This window comes from Populus nigra, chromosome 3 (genome assembly GCF_951802175.1).
Source record: "Populus nigra chromosome 3, ddPopNigr1.1, whole genome shotgun sequence".
Classification (NCBI taxonomy): Eukaryota; Viridiplantae; Streptophyta; class Magnoliopsida; order Malpighiales; family Salicaceae; genus Populus; species Populus nigra.
The window spans coordinates 24,997,504-25,023,033 of record NC_084854.1 but is presented as its reverse complement, the minus strand read 5'-3'; the positions used below and the strand labels follow the sequence as shown (position 1 = coordinate 25,023,033).

Sequence of the window (25,530 nt, the reverse complement as noted above, 5' to 3'; positions counted from 1 at the left end):
GTCTCGCTAGGGGAAGCCTCACCAAGCAAGGTTGCCCTCGCAAAAGTCTCCATGCAAGTATTGTTAATGTCATGGTGGCCATGTTTTACCCTCCATGCATCTTTTTCATTGTTTGTGTTGTTTTTGTATTGTTGAAGTCAAAGCATGACCCACAGAGATTTTGCTTGCATGAGATAAGTAGGATCATGTTTTGTTGATCGCCCATTTGCTTGCTTTCTTGCTTCCTGCCTGGCTAGTTAATTGGTTGTTGAATTGTTCCTCAAATGATTTAATACTAATGCTTGATTTTTTCAAACTTCACCCCGTGTTTCATTCTTTCAAGCCATTGAAATAAACAATAGGATTTGAACTTATTATGTTGTCTTTAATGATTATATAAATAGTAGTTGTTAGATATGGAATTGATTTAGAAAATGACCGAAATGATTAGGGTGCTGAATTAGTCTGATTAATCCATGTTATTTGATCTTTACTGTTATTTTGCTTTTTTATTTTAAATTGAATGTATTTAGATTGTACTTTGTAATGTCATTAAGTTTTACTGATTCAATATCTATTTTTATTCAACTTAAAACTTAATCTAAGTCAGATTTCAGTCTCAAATTTCTCAAATCAACTTGTTAAACCTAACCATGTTTAATAACTATGATACAAATATGATTGTAAACTCCAAAGAAGTATTTAAAGGTGTTATACTTTGATGAAACATGAACAATAATTTTTCCTAAATTAGGCAAGCATGGCATGAAAGGTAAATTATATATGCAGCATGATTTGAGAGGCAAAAGGCATGGACCTAGCTAGAATGTCATTTGCGTGCCACTTTTGAAGAGGTTATTTTGAGCTAAATTTAGTGAAACAAATCCCCAAGTATCCCACTAGCTCGATCCTTTCTTCTTCCCTTCTACCGAATTTATTAAATGCTGTAGGTTATTGTGATAGCTAATGGGAAATTCCGCGCATTCGAAAACATTGCATCTGAGACCCCACGGTCTCTACCCTTGACTTTTCTTTTTTGTTTACGTATGGTATGTTAGGGAATTAAGCGATCTTTATTTTTTAAGATATTTTTTATTTTAATATATTAAAATAATTTTAAAAAATTAATTTAATATTTTCTAAAAAAAAATCTTAAAATAATATTTGAGAATGTAGTTACGATTACTTTTTAAAATATTTTTTATTTAAAAATATATTAAAATTATATTTTTTTTAAAAAAAATTAACATCAGTATATTAAAATGATTTAAAAACATAAAAAAAATTAATTGAAAAAAAAATAAAAAAAATACTTTTAAAATATAAAAATAAATAAGATTATACAATTAAATGATTTCATGCAATAGATTCTTCATCTGCTACTCGTATCCACAACATTCAAACGCTAATTATAGTGAATTTTGTGGAAAGTTTTCATATCAACACTAATTACTTGGAAACTTGTTTTCTTATATTAATTATAGAAGTCGACTCTTTATGCATTAATTAGTGAAATTTGTCAATAACAAAAGTGTTCATCATAAAGTTAAAATTTTTCCCAAGAAAAAGGAAGGAAAAAATTTTATTTGCTAATTTATGTATTTCACATTTCATTTTAAAAATAAAGGAATGAATTTTCTCATCAATCCATCCGTTTACTTGTGGGCAGCCAAATTTAGTCTTAAAATGAAGAAAATCTGTCTCAAAATATTTTTAATAAATTATGCTAATGTTTTAAATTTAAATGAAAATGAAGAAGACGTTTTTATAAATTCACCTTTTTTACAGAAAAAGTTCCTGGAAACCCTTAAAGGAGAGAAATAATTATAATGTATCTTTTGTGTTTGCTCGCTAAAAACTCCTATAACGCCGTTATAACAGAATATCTAAAAATCCCAAGCCGAATAAAGCCAAGCCATGCTGAAGTTGACAGGAGAAGCTAAAGAGTAGGGGAGCATAGGTGATAGCACTATCTCCTATTAACGACTGTTATTTTTTAAAAAAAAATTAAAGTATTTTTTAAAAAATTTAAAATAATATTTTTTATTATAAAAAATATGATTTTAACATTAATATATCAAAATAATCTAAAAAAAATAAAAATAAAAAAAATCCCAAAAGCTTTCGTCATATGCAACAAGAAAACCGGGGAAAAAAACATTATTTAAAATGTGGAAACGACAAATCGCATGGTTGCAAAGGATATGAATTGTTGGGTTAATAAGTTAATATGTGAATCGTTGGATTGCTCCAAGTTAATATTTTTATTATTTTTTAAAAATAATTCTTATCATTAACCCCACAAGATCTAAACTGGATTTAACTAGATCAAGTGTTAATCCGATCTGGTTAAATAAATTTTGGTAAATTAATATATTATTTTAATTTAACTTGGAATTTAAATCGTAAATTTCTCGAATAAACAACCAGTCAGGTTTGTTTCGACAAAAAATATCAAATCAGACCTTCTACTTTGAATTTTTCTTTCTTTCTTTCTTTCTTTTTGATTTTTTAAAATAATATTATTAAAAAAATGTACACGTCACCCATTTCGTCATGCCACGCTAATGTGTTACATCACCGCTCGCGCCATTTATGCCCTTTTTGTTTGAAATTTACTTTTAAATTTTGATTTCTATCAGTCTAGAAAGTCTCCACCTTTGTCTTCTTCCTTGTCCAAATACCACCTAGGCGTCATTGTGGGCCATTGATCAAGAAACACCATGATTGATTTGATTTTTATCGATTAACACAAACGCATTCTCTCTCTCTCTCTCTCTCTCTCTCTCTCTCTCTCTCTCTTTTAAATAGGAAATTTAAGTAAATTCGGACATCGCATATCTTAACTTGTTAAATAATCTTGTCACCATCTGAATTTATTTTTTAAAATTTATTAATTTGAATTTTATAAATTTTAAAATTATTAGATACTTATATATTTATTAACTTTAAAATCTGTAAAATTAGTCGAGTTACACATAAATTAACTCAAATACTCATATTAATAATAAAAAAAATAATTCATATTTTCCACGAGATTTAACACCTTGAGCTATCTATGAATATGTTGTCTAAGTAGAAAAAAAGAAGTTTTTATTTTCTTTTCAAATTTTAAATTTTAAAAAGAAGGTTCCAGTCTTTTGTGTGATAATTTTCTTGGTATAATTGTCTACCCGTAAATATGCATAGATTATCGATTATGGAATTACTTATATCTAATGGTTATGAAAATCAAAGCTTGAATATGTATATGATTTTCACAACTCGAACAAGCTCTTCATATTCAGTGAAAGCAGGTGCGGTTATATCTACTATTTATTATCATTATATCTATTATTTGTCATTATTTTATAATAATAATTAGTTATTATCTCCAGATTAAAAAAAATATCGTGCTGGATCTATTTTTGCCATTTGATAAAGATCCAGTAAACTTGTGTGGTTAAATTCACTCGATGCATGGAACTTCGAATTCAATTGATTGTGCCGAGCATCGAGATGATCTGATAAAGGTCAAATCCGTAGATAAATGGAGAGAACGGACGAACCCTCCACGGCTGTTCTTTGATTAATTGAACTTTGCCCACTTGGACTAATCCACAAAGTCTATTAAATTGGTCCAGTTTCATTGCAGTCTCGAGTACCCAAACAAGTCTTTAATTGATGTGCCACGAAATTTCTTTGATTATGCGGAGGAAAGCACATGATTCACTGAGAAAGGTCTCCAAACGTCATGTCAAGGGACTTCAAATTCTTAACTTGAGAGCTAGTTATCAGAAAATTAATAAATATAAATAAAATATTGATAAAATAAATTTTATTAGTTAAACAAAATAAAGTTTATCAACAAAATAATTTCTCATTGTATCACTCGATACATATGGATGAAATTTTTTTATCAATGTATATTGATAGAATTACATTGAAAAAACAAATGACATGTTTCTTTCTTTAGTAACTTATATTTTTATAGACATTTTAAAAATATATTTTACTTGTAAAAAATATTAAATTTATAGTTTTTTTATTTGTATTGGTAGGTTGACATTAAAAATAAAAATAAATTTTAAAAATATAATTTTAAATAAAAAATAATTTTAAAAAGTAACTAGTAATACCAAACAAAACAAAAAGGACAAGGAACAATTGATTTGATATTACTATGTCCATAACTCGTGGATGAAATAAGTCCATGAATTTGTATATGGTGGATAAGATGCCAAGTTTAGTATCCGAGGATTGAACCGAGATTAAATCAGCTTATTAAATCGAGATTAAATCTCTTCCTAATCGATCTTAATACCGCACCATTCGAAACATTGACCCATTTCAAAAACATTATATAAATTTTATAACAAAAACGTCTATTTAACAATGAAGTATTCTTCAATTTTCCTCGATAAAATAAGTTTTTTTTCATTGATTATTACATTTTTCTTAGTCATATTCCAAGAGACTTATTTTTATCATATTAGTGGTGGTCTAGTGGTTAAAACATTGATATATTTCTATAAGGATGAGAACATAAATTCGATCAGGAAACGTATTTATTGGGAAGAGCAGTCACGAACCTTGAATGAAACTAGTCTTATCATTTAAAAGAGTACGAGGATAACCGTGTAAAATAAAAAAAAAATCTAAATACAAGCAAATCATCAAGTAAAATAATATTTTTTATTTTTATATCATCATATAAAATTATTTAAAATTAATTAATTCAATATTTTTAAAATAAAAAATATTTTTAAAAACAGTTTTTTTTAGAAGAAAAAAAAAATCCCCGGGAGGAGAGCAACGAGGAATGTGGAGGATGATGTCTAGGAGACACGTGGGTTCCAATGTTACCTAACTGCACTTCCCATGCCCTGATACGGCAGTTCATATTTATCCATTTTGGGACACGCCATCACCTAGTCTTTGTTTATGGGCCCCTGGACTTTCAATTTTTCAATTAAATATTTTTTCAAGTAACTTTACAGTTACTCTACTGTTTTCTATTTTTCTTCGGGGCTCAAATTTTCGCTACACTCACCCACACTCACATCATGTCATGATCAACTCTAGTTACTTAACTATTTTTTTTCCCTTTGCTATACAAGGACAAATTAGGTAATTAGTATACAAAATTTAAAAAAATTAGCAAGACATTTTCTAGATGTCACTATTTTTAAGAGCGATATTGTTAAAATATGTTATTTCTAGCTCAACCGGTTGATTGGTTTGTAATGGTCAGTGAAATCGGTCGACCAATTCTGAAAATAACAAGAAAAATCTAAAAACTACAAAAATTGAGGGGCCTCGACAAAATTTTTATATATTTAAAGATCTAACGGTCTGTATAACAACGTACTGGCTTCTATGGGAAAAATAGCATCCGGAAACTCTTATAAAACTTTAAACGCGATTTAACGATCGAATCAAAAGTTATGATCCTTTAGAGCTGTTATTATAGTCTAACATGACTAGACCTCTTCTTAGGTCTAAACCTATCGCGTTAGTCCATAAATGTATTTTATAGGCCATCAAAGTAATCTGTTTGGAGGCAAATCCTCACTTAATTATGACATGCTTAAACTTGAATGCGCGCAATCACTCGCTACCGTGTGGATAATAATTTTTTTCATATTTTTATTGGAGTTTATTTTTGAGTTTATAAGATGGATAAAGACAGTTTTGACTCGTAAAATATATTTGAAAGGAAAACCCTATAAAATTATAGTTTTTGTATAAAACAGTCGACCGGTTAATAAAAATGGATCCAACCAGTTGATCTATTAAGGTAAAAAATTGAAGTTTGATCTTGTTGCACTTCTGAATCGCGACATGCATGGTCAACCAATATTATTTTACTAAAATATTTTGAAACGGTGTTATTTTACTAAATTTTAATATTTACTGTGCTAATTTTAAAAAATATCCCTTTTAACAACTAGGTTATTTCAAACCAACTTTCATATATATATATATATATATATATATATATATATATATATATATAATTCTTTTCAATTAAAGTTTAATAAAATGTTTAGATAATTATTATCCTAATCAAGAGCATAGAATACAGATGAGTTGCTTTCAGAACTGTTCAAGCAACAGATTTAACATCATTAAGCCATGACAGCCGTAGTGGACTCCTTGAAACCTCCCTCCATCCCTAGCGTTTGAATTGCTCGTGGCGCTGCTGGTCGCTCAAAATAAACCACTAAGAACACATCTTTTTACCTATCTAAATGCGTGAATTTTTCAAAACTTCATGGACCGTGTGCAAAAGAAATAATATCCCCGTAACAACAACATGAGTTTTTAATTTATATCACGTTACTTTATTGGATTTGAATTCAAATTTATAACTTGAAAAGAAAATTCATTTATTATTTGAACTAACATGTCAAAGATTCGAATCAATAATATGTTATTTTTTTAAAATTATGTTCAGTAAATAGTAAATTTCGGTCTATTTGTTAATTAAAAAAAATAAAAAACATGAACAGCGTAAAGATATAAAACCATGATGACTTAGTTTCTCGAGGGAAAACAGAGATAAGGATTCGAATATTGTTAAAGTGCAAGAAGATTAAAGAGGCAATAAAATATAAAGAAATTTGTTTTAGCAGAAAAAGAATGGACGGACCCACACGCTTTCACCATCTGTGACCCAATGGCCAGAGCCTCCATGTCCACGTGAACTGCAGCAATTCGTTGGCAGTGGAATCTGCATGGATTGTGCCATACTGAATCATCTGCAGCTTCAAATACTATACTAGCTAGCTAGTTCTTTAGTTTCTAGTTTGTAATGATTAAAGAGAATCAAAACCGAGTGAAAAAGCTGTGTTCCATGGCCATCATCATACAATAATGATTGATAGATATATCAGCTTCCACTTTGTACTCTACCCAAATCGGTGAATTTCAGTTGTTTTTTCAATTGATTTGTATTTTTTAGGATTTATTTTTTATATTTACAAATTAAAATGATTAAAAAATAACTAATTTAAAATAAAAAAATAATTTATTTTAAATTATTAAATTATTAAGTCAAAAAATAACAAAAAATAAATTATTTTACTTTTTTATCATTTTTAAATTAAGTATGACCAAATCACCCAATTGCGGATCAACATGTAAGTCTTCTAGGCTTGGAAGACATAATAACAAAATTATTTTAAATTAAAACATTATATAAACCACACCACCATTGTTTTATCTTATCAACTTGTCAAGCCAAATCAAGTTAAAAGTAATGTAAATATCAAGAAAATTGCCAAATTATAGGAACATACACAACACTATTCTTGTTGATTTTTATTTGTAATTGTCGTTTGATAATTTGAATTATAAATTTCAAAAAACTAAAATAAAATATCATATTATAAGTATAAGTATAAGGCAACACTAAAACTAACATTCTCTTGGTAATATGAGGATTTAAAAACTCATTTACTCCAAGGCGAGGCTTTATATTAACTCAATTCTTACCACGAAAAGAACCAGAAACTACAATAACTAAGCTATTGATGGAATTGCTTCATATCTCAATCAAAACACCTCTAATTTTATTTTTCGTTGTTTTAAAATAGATAGATGTTACGTGCACACACGCTTTAATATTTTATAAAGAGAAAACTACAAAAAGCAAAAAAATAAACAATAAAACAAATGAAGGAGGGGGTCGGGAAGTGAGATTACGCGTTAAAAAGGAAGGACGCCGAGCGACACGGCTTGATCTCCAAGAGCCCACGATAGCTCACTACTCCTTCCTCACTACTTCACCCTTTTATTACCACTTGTCCTTGGCAGCAAGCTCACACTCCATTTTAAAACAAAGGACCCAATAAGCTAAATAATAACAATCTAACGAGTCACAATTACGTTCATCATCGATTACAATCAGGATTAAATCACAAAATCCAAAAGGATGTCAAGGTTGATACTTGCATAACCCTAAAAGAAAAGAAAAGGTCGAAACATGCCCCTAAACTAGAGAATTTTGTAAAACGTTTTAGACGGTGCCGATGAGAGAAAGGATAATATTGATAATTATAAATGTTTATGGACCAAAATGAAACTTGTTATATAGTTGAGCGACTGCCAGGTGAATTCCCCAACAGTCAAATCTGCTAGCATAACCATGGGTTAATCTTCAAGCTCCCTCAACACTAAAAGAGTCTAACCTTCCGTACTTAACAATGGACGCGTGTCCCCCCTACCAACGCGGTTTCTCCTTCTCCACCGCCCTATTTATATTCCTCTACTCTCCTCGTTATCACTCCCTCCCATCTCTCCACCATAACAAAAACTCTCTCTCCGCCCTCACGACACAAAGGCCTAGCTTCTCACGGTCACCGCTTCTTGGTTGCCGGCCAAACCAAATCCCTTCTTAACTGCGTTCCTCCCATCCCTTCTGTCAACCCAGCAATAGATATTCACTTCTCGCTAAAAAATGTGTTGAAAACACCTCAAAGTTGGCTTCTTTTGCAAATTTACATTGTTTTCTTTAAAATTTAAGGTTTCTAAATTAGATACTGCGAGCAATATGGCATCATCAGAGAACTTGGCAAGTCTTGAACCATGGAATATGATGTTGAGGCCAAATTTTCCTGATTTTTGGCTTCCTGAAGCCTATGCTCGCGACACAGAAACTCTAACAAAAGCCCTTCAAAAATCCCTCTTTAACAACATAGATGACACTCCTACAGACACAAACACCGATGATAACAGCACTAACTCTTTCTCCATGAACGAAACTTTTTCTTCAAATTCATTCAACCCGTTTACCAGCCTAATCGAGACGGCACCCCCGACTCCGACGGCCTCGAATGTTTCTGGGTCGGACCCAGAAACGGCTGGAGCCACCAAACGCCAGAGAAACTTGGTCCCGGGTGCTACTGGGAAGGTTTCGAAACGGAAGACACGAGCTTCCAAAAGGTCTCAGACAACGTTTATAACAGCGGATCCGGCTAATTTTAGACAGATGGTGCAACAGGTTACCGGTGTTAGATTCTGCAACTCACAGGTTTCAATGGTTCCTGTTTTGAAACCTGAGCCACAGAGGCCTGGTGGCCGGTTGCTAGGGGGTAGCGGGTACCTGCCCACGCTTGATACGTCGGCGTTTTTGCTTGATCATCATCAACAACAGTTACAACATCATGTGGTCACGGGGTCAGCTTCTGGATCTAGTACCGGACCCGATTTTGGGCCTGGACCGAATCTGTTTACCCAGCCCATGGTGGGGGATGTTGGTGTTCATTCTAGTAGTGGTTTAGATTTCGGCACTTTCTCTAGCTTTCCCACTCTAGAGTCATGGAAGGTAGTGTGATAATTAATTAATTTAGGGTTTTTGTTTCCCCCCCACCTTTTTCTTGGTATTTTGGGAGGCAAGTAAGTTGAAGGATTATGTGTAGTATGTGTTTATAATTTTGGGACACCTCGGTTTAGACTATAGTTCTTCATAGCCTTGTTTCTTTTGTATTTCTGTTTATGTAATGTAAAACTTCATCCAATGCATTAGTATATAGTTATTAATGCTTTATGCTACTTCATCCTCGCCTCATTTATGTCTTGAGATAAGGTGCCATTCAAGTGCTTTGTTAATGTTTCAGGGGAAAAAATAGATATAAAAAAATAAAAAAATATTTTGTTGAAGAAAGAAATAAATATAAAATAAATTCTTCCTCACCGCCCGACATGTCTGGCCAGTGGCAATATTTCTCACGTAAACTTGCTTTCAACAAGAGGTAAGAACTTGGATCTCTTGCTGATCAAATTTTTTTATTATTACAAGCAGTAACTTGAACTCGAAACTTTTCAATATATATATTGATTGTTTAAGGGTGGTTGTGTTAGGTGATTAGGTCATATCAATTTTTAAAGGTTATTTAATTTTCCAAAGTTTTGCTAGTAGCCATAGGATTAGGTAACCCTAGCAAATCTTGGTGGCAATTGTCGTTTTGCATACCTCAAGAATACTCAGATTACGCATGAGGTGAGCAGCAAAGAGTCCCAGCTAGCTACACGTAGGATAGCAATGCCTCTCCGATTCGGAGACAGGCACAGCTAAATCATGAAATGGACGTTGGAGAGCGTAAGCAATTGGCTTGATGCTGCAATGTTTATATTTTACGAGTGATGGTGTTTTTGTTCTTGCTAATCAAAGCTTAATTTATCAAATATCAACACCAATAACGTCTATGGGAATAAGAATCAAGAATAGGGATTTTGAGGTGTCGGAGATAGATGGCAAAATTTGGAGTTGAGAGAGAATCCTTCAGAGTGATCCAATATCTTGATCATTATCAATTGAATTTCCCATCATGTTTTTGTCATTTTGAGGATCCACTTGACTTGGGTCTTTTGCTCCACAGAAAAATAAGATTCCTAAACCTGCCTTTCCTTCGAGATGAATTAAAGCCAAATAGATGATGTTGAACCTAGGTTGATGACAGAAATTTATGATGGGATAACAAAGTTCAATTTATTTTCATGGTTTTTTGGCTTAAGAAATTAGGTTGTGTTTGTTTTGTATCCTCAGTATTATTTTAAAACCCTACTTGACCTGAAATTTAGATCAGACTAATATAGAATTTAGAATTTTAAATCGATCCATGACATGACTAGCTTTGAAAAAACCCAATTAAAACCTGTTAAATAATGTTGTTTTAACTCGGGTTAAACAACTTGATCATAACTCATATCTTGGATTGAGTTTAAAAATTATCGTCATGAAATTAAAAAAATGAATACAAAAAAAATAAAAATATGTTTAGTTACAAGGACTAGGATAAATATATAAAAATAAACATATCTAAGTAAGAATTTTAAAGTTAAATTCTTATCCTCCAAAACAAACAAACAAAAACATGGATTTCTCTATACTGATTGTCTTTATCTATCTCAACCATGTAAGATAACTAGGAGAAGGGATATCTTGCTTTCTTTTCTATTGAATTTAAATTCATATTAATTATAATATATATATAAAAAAATTATTTATCCACCAAACTAAGCGATAAGAACAAGAGGATAATATAAAATCTCAACACCAAACTTTGCATGAAAGATTATTACGTCTAGAATCCAACCAAAACAATAAGATATTTAATTAACAAACTTAACTATTCATGCTCTTTGACGTTTTTGACAAGACAGGGAAAGCGACATCGTATAAACCAATCAACCCTTTAATTATCCTAAAAAACCTTTTATCAAGAAAGAAAGATTTAGAATTATTTAAGCTCGTCTCGTTAGATAAAGCTTTATCTTTAACAAAAATAAAATAAAATAAAATATAGTAGTGCAAACATTTACTCAAGTCAGAAGGTTTAATAAAATAAATACACAGTCCCCTATAACGTGTTTGGTAGCATCATAGGCTTGACTTGGGTCTTGTATTTTATTTTTTTTCCAAAAATAATTTAATTTAAAATATAATGAAGTTGTTCAAGTGATGCAACTTGTTGAGACGCTTACTGAAATTTAGTATATTAAATATATATTCTAAAAAAATTATATTTCATTTTCCTTGTCATGTCGAAACTATTTAAAAATATAGTTGCGGTTATTTTTTAAGATGCTTTTCACTTATAAATGTAATAAAATAATATATTTTTTAATTTTTAAACAAATTATTTTTGATATCAACGCATCAAAAGAACTAAGAATATAAAAAAATAAAAATAAAATTAAATTTTTTTAAAAATACTTTTAAAAAATAAAAATAAAAATAAAAATAAATAATAGTAGGAGGAGGAGTTTGACATGATAAAACTCCTTAATAAATGGCTTAATCATCTACGCAGATAGTGCTGCGAGAAGAGTGGAAATGAATTTGTTGTGTCACTCTCAGCTTGATAGAGAAGTTTAACCCATATATTTTATAATACCAATATCTAAATTTAATTAGTCTTTGGTTAATTACCAGTTTTTACTGAGTTTTACGTAGCTGGGTTTTTGGAAATCAGAAAAATCTCTGGTTAGAATGAGATTTCAACTCGAAACCTTTTAAAATTTCAAGAAAATATCATTTGTTTTGTCGAGGACAGGAAATCAAATGAGACCTGCAAGAAATCGAGAAGGATTATCAATCACATAGATACAAACGACAAACAATCTGAGTGTAGCAGAAGAACCCAACAGCTTACCATGGAGGATTTGACTTGTTGCTTGCGCTTCTGTGGAGGGAACTAATTTCAGAAAACAAACAACTCAATGACGTTGGCCATGGTGCAATATAGACAAGCGGTCATGGAGGCATGCACTGTTGACATATGTTTTGGGTCAATGTCAAGCCGTTCATTGGAATCGAATAATTCCATTACAGAGAAAGAATAAGATGATCCATGCTGTAACGTAAGCATTTGAAAGCTATTCTGGGCCATGTTTGATGGCATGTGTTTGATTTTTAGTGAAAAAGAAAATAAGATTTGGTTTTCTGGGCTGAAAAAGGCAGATCGGATGTTGCTTCACCTCTTCTTTTTTGTTGTTTTCTAAAGCTATTCGAGAGAAGCAATCATGACTGTCTATTTTCTTTTTATTGTTTTATATATAATGGAACCTGGCATCTGAGGAGAAAGTCTTTTTTATTGCAGTCGTTTCAAGTAAATTTAATTTTTTAAAATTATTTAACTCAACATGTTGGTTTGATTCGAATCATGTCGGACTTAAGCAAAATCCGGTAACCATGACCTAAACCATTTGCAAAATACTTAATTAACATCTTTATCTTCTATTTTTAGAATTTGAATCAACATATATACTTCCCTCTCCCACCTTAACATGGGTCTCAGTTAAAAATAAATAAATGATTGTATAAGCAAATTGTTTGAGCCAATTAACTATAGTTCAATTATCATTCACATCTCCTTTCATTCTGAAAAAAATAATTTAAATACAAGATCTTTTTTCTTTTAAAGAAACAAGATTAATTAGTAGCTAAACCCTAGTTAGTCTTAGAAAGATTACCGTGTGCAACAGCTGGTTTCCCTCTTGTTGATGCCGGTATAAGCAAAGACAGAGTTTAGCAATTTTAGTTTGGAAGGGTTAAATTAGAGAAAAAAGTAAAATTTTTATTTTTAAGATTAAAAATCTAATTTATTGAAGAAGAGAAAATAAAAATAAAATAAAAATCCTTGCAAAGCCGCGCCTCACTAAGCCCTTTGTTTTTTTTTTAATTAACATGGGTGTCTGAACTAGCTTGCATGTATTTCGACTAATTCCACGGTCTTGAAATTAACGACCATTTAAGTTTCTAGTGATTATCATATTAGTAACCACAGGGCTAGAACTTGCGATCATAGATAAACAAATCTCTTGATTCTAAACTCTTACCACTGAACCATCTACTAGATGATTCTACCTTTAGTATGAGCTTCTCAATCTTACAAGTCTTAAAAATACAAGAACAAAATTTTTAATTATTTACTAATATTTCTAATATTATCATCATCAATTTGAAATTGATCATACATATGTTGTTAGAATTATAAAATTTATAAAAAAATCTATGAATTAATCTAAAGTTCGAACGTTATAACCCATACAAAGAGAATATATTTTAAACCATAATTTCCAGGCTGATTTAGTGCCTGGATTATTATAGCGTCAGATCAATTTGTGGGTTATCATATCAATTTAAGTTAATTATTTTAATCCAATTATTTTTAATTATTTTTGAATTATTTAACCAAGTCATCAGTAAATATAACACCATAAAAATATGGCAGAGAAGGGTCAGCAATGGAGGGCTGTACTTGATTGTACGATCTTGTTCTTTTCTTCTTTGACTGACCATGACTATCCTCTACCTCCCCACCACATCAAAGACTTTTGACTTTTTTTGCCTTTCATATAAGTGGCCAACCACGTGTCCTTATCTTCACCTTCTAGCTAGTCCTCCACCGACTGATGAAATCGAACGGTTGACAGATATTGTTGACCGACACCTGGAATGAGGTACAGAGGATGGAGTTGTGCTGCCCTCGTGGTTTGATGGGGGCCTGCATTAATTACCAATGTAGAAATTAGAGATATTAATATTATATTCATTATTTATTCAGCAGGAGATTTGGATATAAAATATTTATATTTTATTCATTAAATATTGAGTAATTATTTAGATATTTAATATATAATATAAAATAATACATAACTATTAAAAAAACACACTTTAGTCATTATTAATCATCAATTGAGTAGATTAAATTATTTATAAGAGTCAATATTCATGTGTTTGAATTAAATTTTTATTCGTATAAAAAATCAAAATAATAATTTTTATGTTTAGAATTTTATCAAAATATACGGTGATCATAACAGCTAAATCTTTGATGAAATTCATGATGTTGATTTATTAGCACAACATTTTAGATCAAAATCTTTATATGCTTTCTTCTAGAATGTATGAATAATTATTCTCGAAATAAATTGAGTGATTTCACCATCACAATGAAAATTTGTTCATTGGAATGATATAATAATGTTTATAATATAATCTTTAATTTCTCTTTTTTTTATCATTTTAGTTATTACAGCAAAAAAAATTAGTAGGGATGATTATTTTCAGTTCGGTTTAATTTTTATAAAAAAAAATTAACTAAATCGATTTTTTTTTCACAGTTCAGTTTTTTGGTTATTTTTTTTTCCAGTTTTCTCGATTTTTCGGTTTTTTTACTTACCCCTATAAACTAGTATCTTATTTACTAGGAATTATAGCTGAATATTTATATTAAAATTTTGTTTTATTTACAAAATAAGCTTGCATATTAATTAATATTAAATATTTTTAATTTTTTAATGTATTTTTTAAATGAATTAAAATTAAATATATTTCTAAAACTTGAAAATAACCTAGTCTATTCAGGAGAATAATTTCTCATGAAAAATGATCTCCTTTGAACAGCCCTGTTATTCTAATAGGAAAGAGGAGGAAGCAGGCAAGTGGGAGAAGTTGTTGACCAAAAAGCAGGAGTCACTTTTTATTTGTTTACCAAAGACTGACGTGTCCGTTGACTTTGGTCTGTCGCTGTCAGTTGGCAGTGGTAATAAAATACAGGTGCATCTGTCTGTCTTTCCTTTTTATTAATTCGTTGTTTCCTATTTTTTCTACATTTTCTGCTTCATCCCTTACCTCATGCTCGCCTCTGCATTTCGTCACAGTTGTTTTTTTCCACCAAATTTTGGTTGCTCTTCACGATTTTTAGAGTTTGATTCCATCTGAGTTCTTAGTTCAGTTTGAACAAATAAAAAACATACCTTACAAATTTATAATGATTTAATTGTCCGGTCAAATTAGATCAACACTAAAAAAACAAAAAAAAAAAACACTTGTTTTAATAAAAATAATTGATTATATATATAAAATAAGTTTTCTTGAATTTGGTCCCACACTTTTTCAGTAGGTTGAACAAATTTATTTTTTACAAGAAATAATATTACTCAATTCACAATTAATTAACACACAAATGGATGAAGTGGAAAAAAAACCATAAAAAAAATACTTCTTATCAATTTGAGTTGACATGATATACTTGTAATCCTAGTAATCAGGTCAAATAATAATCTAATTCTCAAACAATTATTTTTATTTGAAGTTTTCTTGAACTGGGTAACTATCTTTTTTCGCAAGGCTATATAATTTTTTTTGTATAGAAGACATTACTACCCCTCCACTATCAGTTTGATGAATTTTGAACGAAGAATAATTAAGGTTACTTAGAAAACTGAAGAAAACACATATTCTCAATCATTCTTTAATAACTAATCACTCGTGTGAAAAGAACTAAATACTCCAAACCAAGACATTTGTTTTGTGCTCGGAAGGGCAAAGATGCCTTACGACGATGCGTATGTATCTACTTGTTTTTCAAGCCACAATTAGTTTTGGTGAACAAGAATAATAATAAATAAATAAATAAAGGAATGTTGATGTGATTTTGGGTGCATTGAGCATCGTGCATGTTTAGACGAGCCAGTTTGAAAATAATATATACTAACCCGTTTTTTTAAAAAATTTAATTTAATTGTCAAAAATTAATTTTTTTATATATTTTAAATAGTTTTAATATGCTAATCTTAAAAATAATTTAAAAAAAATAAAAAAAATCATTATGATATATTTTAACATGAAAAATATTTAAAAAATCAACTATAATTACACTCCCAGAAATAAATAGGAAGACTTTTTTTTATATCAAAAAGATTTATCTGTAATTACAAACTATAAATTTCACACGTGCGAGAAATAACATAGGTTTATAATATTGTATAAGCTATATAGAGTTAATATACAATCATGTGATGAAACTATTCAACTATTTTTTATTTTTTATTTTTTATTTTAGTACCATTTTTCTTATATAATAATGTATGAGCAAGAGAGAGACCTGGAATATTCGGCAAAACACACACACCCACATTATTTTGAATTATATAATAAGACTATTCAACTATTTTTATGTTAGTACCATTTTTCTTATATATAACATTTTGAGCTATTTTTATTTTTTACTTATGCTAATGAGAACTTAATCTACTATAAAAAATAATTTTAATTTTTTTAGGTCAAGATGCATTTATTTTTACTTTTTCACAAATATTAAGTATTAACAAAATTACCAAAAAAAAAAAACAGAAAATAATTTGGATTGATCCCAAATTTTGTCACGGGCTAAGAAAATTATACACAATTATCTATTGGTTTTAGTATGATTCTAGAAATAAAAAATCATACTTGCATGGTTGAATACATAACATCTGACCAGACTAAAAATTATATAAAATCATTATGACCTCGTTGGAGCTCCCAACAAATCCGAGATAATTCCAATTTGTTTTATATTCATCATAATTTATTGAATCTTTATTGTTCATAAAATAAAAAAACCCTTTAATAATCGGGGCTTTGTAAGGTTAAAACCACAGCATATATATATATATATATATATATATATATATATATATATATATATATATATATACAGAAACAAAAGGAAAACGCAGGAATGATGCGGGACTTTTCGGCTTAAAATGGAAGCAAAGAAACCCCTTGTTGTTTCCAATCCAGCACTTTATACCCCTTAGTGAAGATGGAGCTAAGCCTAATGAGCATTCAATCTGAAATAAGGTTTTAACCAAAGTTCACAAATTTGCAAATCATAAATACACAAGGGGTAAGGGTAAAAGGGTTAGTGAAAGAGGTTCCATATACTGGAACAGTTCAAGGCAGCCACACTCTTGAATGAAGCAGATCTAAGCAAGAACCGTTCCCGCATGTGTACAAGAATCCAAGATGTCTTTCTTCAAATCCATCTCTACAACCATTGCTTTAGTGATCATTTCACCTGAGAAGCAACAAGCTTTGGTGTTTTAACCAAACAAAGGAACTGGTTAGAGTACATGTTAACATTAAGTGGCTACAAAGGATTCCTGAACCAGTGTTATAGTTTTTATCTTGACGTGTCGTATTGCTAATCCTGGACTTGTAAAGTTGCATACTCTTATTGCTTCCACACCAAACTATTCAAATGCAAATTTCCTGCTATGCTTTTTAAGAATTAGGAAAAGAGTTTTTGTGGGGTTTCCTATTAAATTGGATTAGAAGTTAAAAGCATCGAAGCTTCATTTGAAGGCAATAAAAACGTTCTTCCATGAAGATGAGGACCTATTGCACTGAAGGCACAGTTGGAGAATGTTGGGAATTAAATGCTGATCACTCCTGGTGACATCAATCTTATTCCTCTTCAAGAAACCTAGTTAGCAACCCTTTAGATCTAAACAATACTGCAATCCTAAAATTTCATCTTCTAAAATCCTTGAATAATATCAAACCCAACAAAAAGACATCTTGATTGATTAGGTATAGAAAAAGCATGGGAAAACCAATATCCATAACAACATTTGTGGTTTCTTCGAAAATAACGTACCTATTTCGAGAGAACCTCTTTGTGAGCTTTGAATGAGAGAATCACATTCCAGACTAAAGCGATGACATTAGCAGCAAGAACCTGAAATTGTTTTTTTTTTAATATGAATGAACATAGGTGAAAATACAGTAGCCTAAACCACTAGCAAAAGTTAAGCTGAATGTCAACATAAATAATATGGCAAAGTGTGACAACAGATCGACTCTCTATGAACAACCCTGGAGGTGAAAGTCACTGAAACTAAATATGGTCAGCACACAGCACCTACTGCACAGATAAAGGTGTGGTTCACTCTGCCACTAAACAATCAGACAGATCAATTTGGGCACAATTTTAGCTCATTTCTGGTGTTGAATTAGATGATAGAAGCAAGTGGGGAATGTGAAACTGTTCCTTTTGTGCTACTTGAAAGGTTTTTTTTGAACCAACACTTTAAAGGTATCTAACCAAGAAGATATGTAACATGCAAAAAAACACAAATGCAAAGACACATGATGCTCATTCCAACCTGAAATGGCTGAGGGACAAAACGGAAGTTTAGAAACTGAAATGGTATCCAAAGTTGCCAATTTGCAAGAACAGCAGAAAACCACTCCTGCAGAAATGAATGTTAAGAGAGTTTAATGCTAAATAATCCTTCCAACTGGCTGTGTTCAATGGTTTACAGACATGTAAGCCACAGAAGGAACAGAAAGGAAAGGGATGCCTCTAAGTCTAAAACATTACCTGCTGAAGCTTAGGTAAGACTTCTGATGGCCTTCCCTCTAACGTCACCAATGTTGACAAGAAGACTCCAATGAATATAGGAGAAAATACAAACTGCAATTATTTTAGAATACACAGAACAAATTTAGTCCAGCAGCATGGATGTTTAGTAATTAAAATTTTGAAGATCAACTACAAAAAAATAGGTGTCACCTGATCCACTAAAAGGCGCAATAATGCACCGGATGCTCCAGGCAATGTTACCAATTTACTCAAATATAAGTACCTAAGAAAAATCAAGTTGAGAAATGAAAAATTAGCAGGATCCCACAAAAACAGAGATGTTTTCATTTTTTTTTTTTGAGAAAATTCTGCTCGACAAGATAAGCATGTGCATTGGAGAACAGATGATGCCAAAAGAATTTGGTAGTCAATGCAGCATTACTATTTAGTAACACAGATTGGATCATCCAAACTTCAGGCAAGCAAAAACATGGAGTCATTTTTCAATTGTAGAACTTTGACAGCAAAAACTGAGGCACAAATCTTTTAGGCCAGTATTTTCATGAATGGCTCAATGTTAACTCTACTCTTCCACTGACCTTCTCTTTTTTCACAGGGAAATCACACATCATGTTATTAACAAAACAAAATATGAAAAGCCTGAAGGATTACCAGAAATGCAACGTGGGACCCACCAGTACCAGCCCCAAGAAAGTAAATACAAATGTTCTTTTCAGGTCTAGGGATGGAGCTTGATCAATCACAAGCTGAGATAAAAGCCAAGATTTAGAAAAGTTATGATTAAAATGGTCTTATAACAAGAACATGTAATAAAAATAACTTAATTACAACAATTGAAAACTGCAAGGAGTTCTTAAGAAAATGCCATTGCGTAATCAGGACATATATGGGATAACACATAAATGCAAAAGCGGGCCTAGCGGTGACAACAGTGATGGTAAACTTGAGTTTGAATGCTCTACAGTTCAAAAAAAAAAAAAAGTTTGGATGTTCTCACAAGTACTTTACGCCACCCTAGAGGTTCAATTTAGTATTTGATAGTACATCTGGGGGGGGGGGGGGGGTGGCGCTGGAAATTAGTTGCTTTCTCAAACACTGCTGACACCTTGTTTGGAGGCATGAGGAAAAATAATAGGTCATACAAAAACCATGCATGCAAAATAAATGTTTCCCAAATTCCACAAATGAAAGAAGTTTAAGACCATATAGATATCAGAGTTTATTGATCAATATTTAGACCAACAGTTTCAGCTCATGATGCATCCACTGGTCACTATACAAAGCAAAAACCACCCATTCTATGTAATCAAATGAATGGCAATCAATATGATTCACAAACACCCCATGACACATCTATGAACAGAAAAAAAACCCAAAATAACTAAAAAAGTGGAAGAGAGACACACATTTTGCTAACATCTATTTCCAAAGCCTGTAAAAAATTACCTGGCAGATCAAATCCCCCATAAGAGTCAATATTGCAGAAGTAACAGCTTTAGTCAACACAGGGTACTTTGCTAGAAGATTCAAATACCTGCAATAACATAGAGCTAAATTTGAGTTAAAGTGATCATGTTTCTAATCTAGATTATTAACAAACAAGGAAAATGACAGATTACAACACAAAAGGTGGGAAAAAAGGAGAGAGAAAAAAAGATTCAGTGCAAACAAAGATAACAAATAGGGTAGAATATGTACATCCCATACGAAAAGATGCCATACTTTCAGAGAGTTCCACTTTAGGAGTTCAGAAATATCAAATCAAACAGTTTTATTGTGTTCTCAAGCACTTTAGAGAAACTTGAAACAAGGAATTCAAACTTCCTACTTGACAACAAGAATTTTACTTACTACCAAACACCAAGGAGGGAAAAAAAGCTTGCTACGCAACATGAACCAAAAGAACTAAAATCACCAATAGCTTAAGAAATGAACAGATTAGCAAAACTCAAAATTCATTATTACCATGAAAGGAAGGACCAGTTTCTATTTCCACCTGAACCAGAACCACCACTAGCACCACCACCTTGACCTCCTCCTCCACCAGAAGAGCCTCCAAGCCCACCAGAACCACCAGAGCCACCACCAGAAACAGCCAAGACACGAAATTGATCAAAACCCAATTGCCTATATCCAATTTTAGAACCACCCATGTCCTTAAACACAGCTCCATGACTAGAATTTGAAAACAGAGAAGAAGACGAACATGCCCTGAATCCAGTTATCTGAGCAGGGTTTAACGAAAGCTGAGTTCTTAGGCTAAAATGAGAAGTGGGTTTAGGTGAAAACCCTACGAAACGGTATAAGAGTGAAGCTTTGCGAGTGAAACATACTGGGTTTTGCACCATTTTTGCTTGGAATGAAAAAGATTGGGTTTTTTGTGGTTTTTCTTTTGAGGGTTTAAAGGTGGGGGTTTTTGGTTAAAGATTGGCTTTCAAAAGGTAGGGTTTTTGGCTATTGATGAAGTTTTAAACAGTGGAGAAGAATTTAGCTAAAAAGACTTTGGCTTTCGAGTGAGAGGGTGACACACTTGCCGCCTCAACTCTGTTTTGTCTCTGCTTTTGTTTGTTTGTTTTGTTAACGTAGTGGAATTGAAAGGGGGTTAAAGATGATTCCTTTATATTTTTTTTGTACGGTAGGAATTTCATTAGAAAGGCCTTAAGGTTTATAGTTACACTAAACACGGGCTATTCAAATTTCAAGCCCATCATATAGAAGAGCAGGTTGCTTTGATAAAACGGTGAACAGAGGGAAGGCTTTCTTACTCTTTGGCTCCAAGAACTAACGTGTGATCTTCTCATCTTCCACCCAGCTTTTGACAAATTTATGCTGTCATATTTATATTATGTTGAGTAATGCAAAGCTGTTCGACTCAAGGCCTCTTCATATGATAAAGTGATTTCCCTGGGAATATTGCCTTTGAGTTTGCTGATACTTGTATGAAGGGACCGTTTGTTTATCTGGTATGCCACATTGTGTTGAAATGATGCTTTTAGTGAGTGTTTGAGAATCCATTGAAATCATATTTTTTAAAAATTTAAATTTTTTTAGTTTAATTTTTTTTATAATTTTAGATCGATGTACTGATTTTAAAAAATATTTTTTAAAAAATATTATTTTAATATTTAAATAAAAAATACTTTAAAAAACAACACTAATAAATCCTCTTCTTAAGTTTTAGTTTGAAATGCAACATTTTCCGCGTAGATAAACAGGTTCGAAAAGTTTGTAGAAAGCTGGAGAGGTTTTCTAAGGAACTTGGGAGCATTCCATTTAAAGGATCGTGTCCAATCCTTAACACTTCTAACTCCCTACAGTTTGTTAGAGAATTGACAAATTAATCTATGTTCTTGACTGGAAGGATCATTGATAAAGGAATTGGATTCCAAACATAGTTCTTTCAAGGCTCTCAAATTTCCAAGTTCTTGCTGAGAATTTCCATGCATGTTGTTATATAACAAGTCAAGAAAATTCTACTTCTTGCTTCTCTTAAGGTCTCACATGGTATCAGAGCTGTAAAGACTCCTACGAGTTTTTTTCTTGATCCAAAACCTCTCTTTGAAAATATCCTGCACCATGGCCAGATACACAACTAGCAGAACCAATGTATCACTCATCTCTTCCACTTCTTGCTTTGATGGAATTATCTCCATTAATGCAACTTCCCAACTACCCATCAAATTGAACAGCAACAACTTTCCCTCTTGGAAAGCACAGTTTGACGCCCTATTATATGGTTATGACCTCATGGGATTTCTTGATGGGAACACGACATGCTCATCCAAGGAAATTATTGCCAAAGATGGAACAACTGCTTCAAATCCAGGCTTTGTTATTTGGACTAGGAAAGATAGATTGCTCCTTCACGCAATCCTTGCGTATCTTTCAGAAGGAGTTGTGACTTCTTCTCGTGATGCTTGGGTAAGCTTCACAAGCTTTATGCTAACAAATCCAGATCACGAGTAATGAATCTCAAGGAGAAGCTTACCAACATCACTTGCAATACTCGATCTATTGCTGAGTATCTTCAAACCATCAAAGGATTTGCTGATGAGTTAGCAATCATTTAAGTGAAGATGATCTGATTATTTTTGCTCTCAATGGCCTTGGCAGCGACTTTAAGGAGATTTCTGCTGTAATAAGAGCTAGAGACACTCCTGTTTCATTTGAAGAACTTCATGACAAGCTGGTAGAACATGAAGCTTTCATGAAAAGAGAAGAGTCAAGTGGTGGTTCAAGTGTCACTGTGAATAGTACTCGCACAAGTTTTGGCATGCTCCACAAAGCTTCTCTACCTTTAAAATACTGGTCTCATTCTTTCCTTGCTGCTGCATACTTAATCAATCATAGGTTAGCTATTCTTTAGTTGCTGTTATCTTTCTGTTGTAACGAACTGTATTCAAATATTTGTATTAATAACCAAGCTAGGATTTCGAATTTCACCACCTGATTTTATCTAATTATTAAAAAGTAATAGAAAACCATTATTGGACTTCATCTGTCAGCTTAATCTGAGAGCTGGTTTTCTGAAGCACAAGGACTTCAAGTAAAGGGAGGTGATGACATAAGTAGGAAGACCACTTAGTAAACTCCAACCCAGCATTTAGAATAAAAACATAACCTCAAAGGCAAGAGTCGTTCCTTTTTATCTGGACATAACTGTACCAAAAGACTATGAGTGTCGCGTTCTCAATCTAGAAATCTTTGAAATCCATCACTAAACTAGAAAAAGGAAGAAGAAAAGGGAAAGAACTGGAAGTTGACACCTATCCTCCAGGCGCAGTGAACAAATGACATTGATGGATGTCAACAGTTCAGATACCGAGAATAAATGTATCTTTGAAACAATTGAATTTTTGTATTTAAATGGAGACATCTATCTCAAGAATAAAGAAGCACTATCTATAATTCTAACGACAGAGTGGGTCTCATCACTACATTAACCACTCGTGCATGATGAGCTATAGCCTCGAGCCATCTAGACTTGAATTAAGAATATCTGGCAGGAGAATACATGGGTCTAACAGGAATCTGGTGTCTCTTTTATTTGGTTTTCAGCTCTTTAAGGAGAATATAAGTAGTAGCATGAGGGAATTTCGCAATGCAACTCTGTTTTTTGTTGTTTTTGGTGGGTTTATGATGAACCAGGGGTGGAAGTAAGGGGAGGGCAAGTAGGGCCCCGGGCCCCCTGCAATACTCTTTTTGTTTTTTTTTTCTTGTATTGGGTAATTAGTTAATTAAATAGAAGAAAATGTTATATTTTTTATTTTAAAAAGGTAGCCCTCCTAAATTAAGTGTGATTTTATTTTTGATTTTCTTTGAATTTACTCTTGACCTACATGGAAAAGAAAAAAATATAAAGGTATTATTTTGTGAAATCAAAAGCAGAGGCACCAATTTACCCTAATATTCTGCAGTCAATCAAAAACATAAATCACGAGCAAAGTTTTTCTACAAAAAAATTAAAGCAGAGCTATTAATTAATTTATGTTTCATCAAACAAAATAAGGTAACTTAAATTTAAAATATATTTTTGTTTTGTTTTGAGATGTTTGTTAATAATTTGATGAGGTTTTTTTAATAATTTTATTATTTTTGCTCTTTTTTTTCTTAGATCTTCTAGTTTTATCAATTGTTTTTTGAATTCTTGTTATATTAATTTTTTGAATTAATTAGATATATTTTATTGGTTTGTTTTGATTATGCTTGGATTTTTTTATGTTTTGTTTTTAGCAAAACAGTTAAAATTATCAATTTTTTCTTACAATATATGTTTTGATTTTAGGTTGAACCATGAACAAAATAAGAAGAATTCTTTTTTTTAAAAAAAGAAAAAAATATTGATAACTCACAACCTACTGAATGAGCTTTTTCAAAGATTAAGATTATTAAAACAAGACTTCGCAATCGGATGAAAGATGATTTTCTTGCAAATTATTTGATTGTCTATATAAAAAAAAAATTGTTGAAAGATTCACAATTGATATGATAATCGATAAATTCTATTATATGAAAGAACGACGAGCACAATTAAAATAAATATGTAAGAATCATTCTTTATTATTTTTTGCTTTATTTCAAAGTTTATCAAACATAAATAATGTTTTGTTGACCAACAACATTAAAGTGATGGATATATTATGAAGATGAAATTAACTTCATTACTTTGACTCAATTTGGTATTACTCCAAACATTTTACTTTATACAAAGGTTATTATATATTTGTCGTAAGTTATTTGAATAAAACTAAATTATATAGGTTTTGTTTTACAACTCATGTATAATAAATTAAAACAAATATTATATCTTATTATATTAATTTTGGTCCCCCTAACAAATAATCCTAGCTCCGCTCCTGGATGAACCTATGACCTGATTGAATCAAGAACATCAAGATCTATCACTATATTTTTAGTAGAAAAATAGTGTTATAGTTCCAAAAATATTCAGCTAGCTCTCTCACATCATTGTCTGTCCATAAACGGTCATGAGGAGCGATTTGCTCAGTTGGCAAATTTCTCACATTTGAAACACTACTTAACTGTAGTATTTGGCACGTTTTAGCCACTTGAAATAGGACTTCAGAGTTAAAATTATTATCAGATAACGATAATGATTGTAGCTCTCTACATTTCCATAATTCTGATGGGATATAGTCACTGAGACTGAGTTGATTAAGATCGAGAAAAAGTCCTTCCAGTTTACGAACATGGTCGCAGATGTTCGTTGGAAGACTTCCAAATATAATGTTGGACATGAGATCAAGAACTTGCAACGAAGAGACGTTGAATATTGTAGATGGAATTGTACCTGAAACATATGTAGTTAAACAACTTTGAATATTGTCTCGAGTTCTAGTTTTGTCCTGAATTCAGACAAGAGGCTTCTCCTGTAAAGAACAAG

The 25,530-nt window shown here is 31.5% G+C and overlaps 2 protein-coding genes across 3 annotated transcripts; one reads left to right on the top strand and one right to left on the bottom strand.

Moving 5' to 3' along the window:
• The first annotated feature begins 8,166 nt into the window (after positions 1-8,166).
• LOC133687991 (calmodulin-binding protein 25-like) lies at positions 8,167-9,516 on the top strand. Its single transcript, XM_062107354.1, has one exon. The coding sequence runs from the start codon at positions 8,516-8,518 to the stop codon at positions 9,296-9,298; it is 783 nt and encodes a 260-aa protein (XP_061963338.1). The 5' UTR covers positions 8,167-8,515; the 3' UTR covers positions 9,299-9,516.
• Positions 9,517-17,020: 7,504 nt separating this feature from the next.
• Positions 17,021-21,232, bottom strand: LOC133688641 (protein sym-1-like). Of its 2 annotated transcripts, none has more exons than XM_062108205.1 (8): positions 20,592-21,232; positions 20,073-20,160; positions 19,278-19,372; positions 18,816-18,888; positions 18,624-18,716; positions 18,406-18,492; positions 17,898-17,978; positions 17,021-17,330 (listed from the first exon to the last, which is right to left on the bottom strand). In XM_062108205.1, exons 1-7 carry the CDS (start codon positions 20,972-20,974, stop codon positions 17,898-17,900), a joined length of 900 nt encoding a protein of 299 aa, XP_061964189.1. In that variant the 5' UTR covers positions 20,975-21,232; the 3' UTR covers positions 17,021-17,330. The 2 variants fall into 2 exon arrangements, with proteins under 2 accessions (XP_061964189.1, XP_061964190.1); XM_062108206.1 differs by having other exon boundaries at positions 17,021-17,315.
• Positions 21,233-25,530: the final 4,298 nt, after the last annotated feature.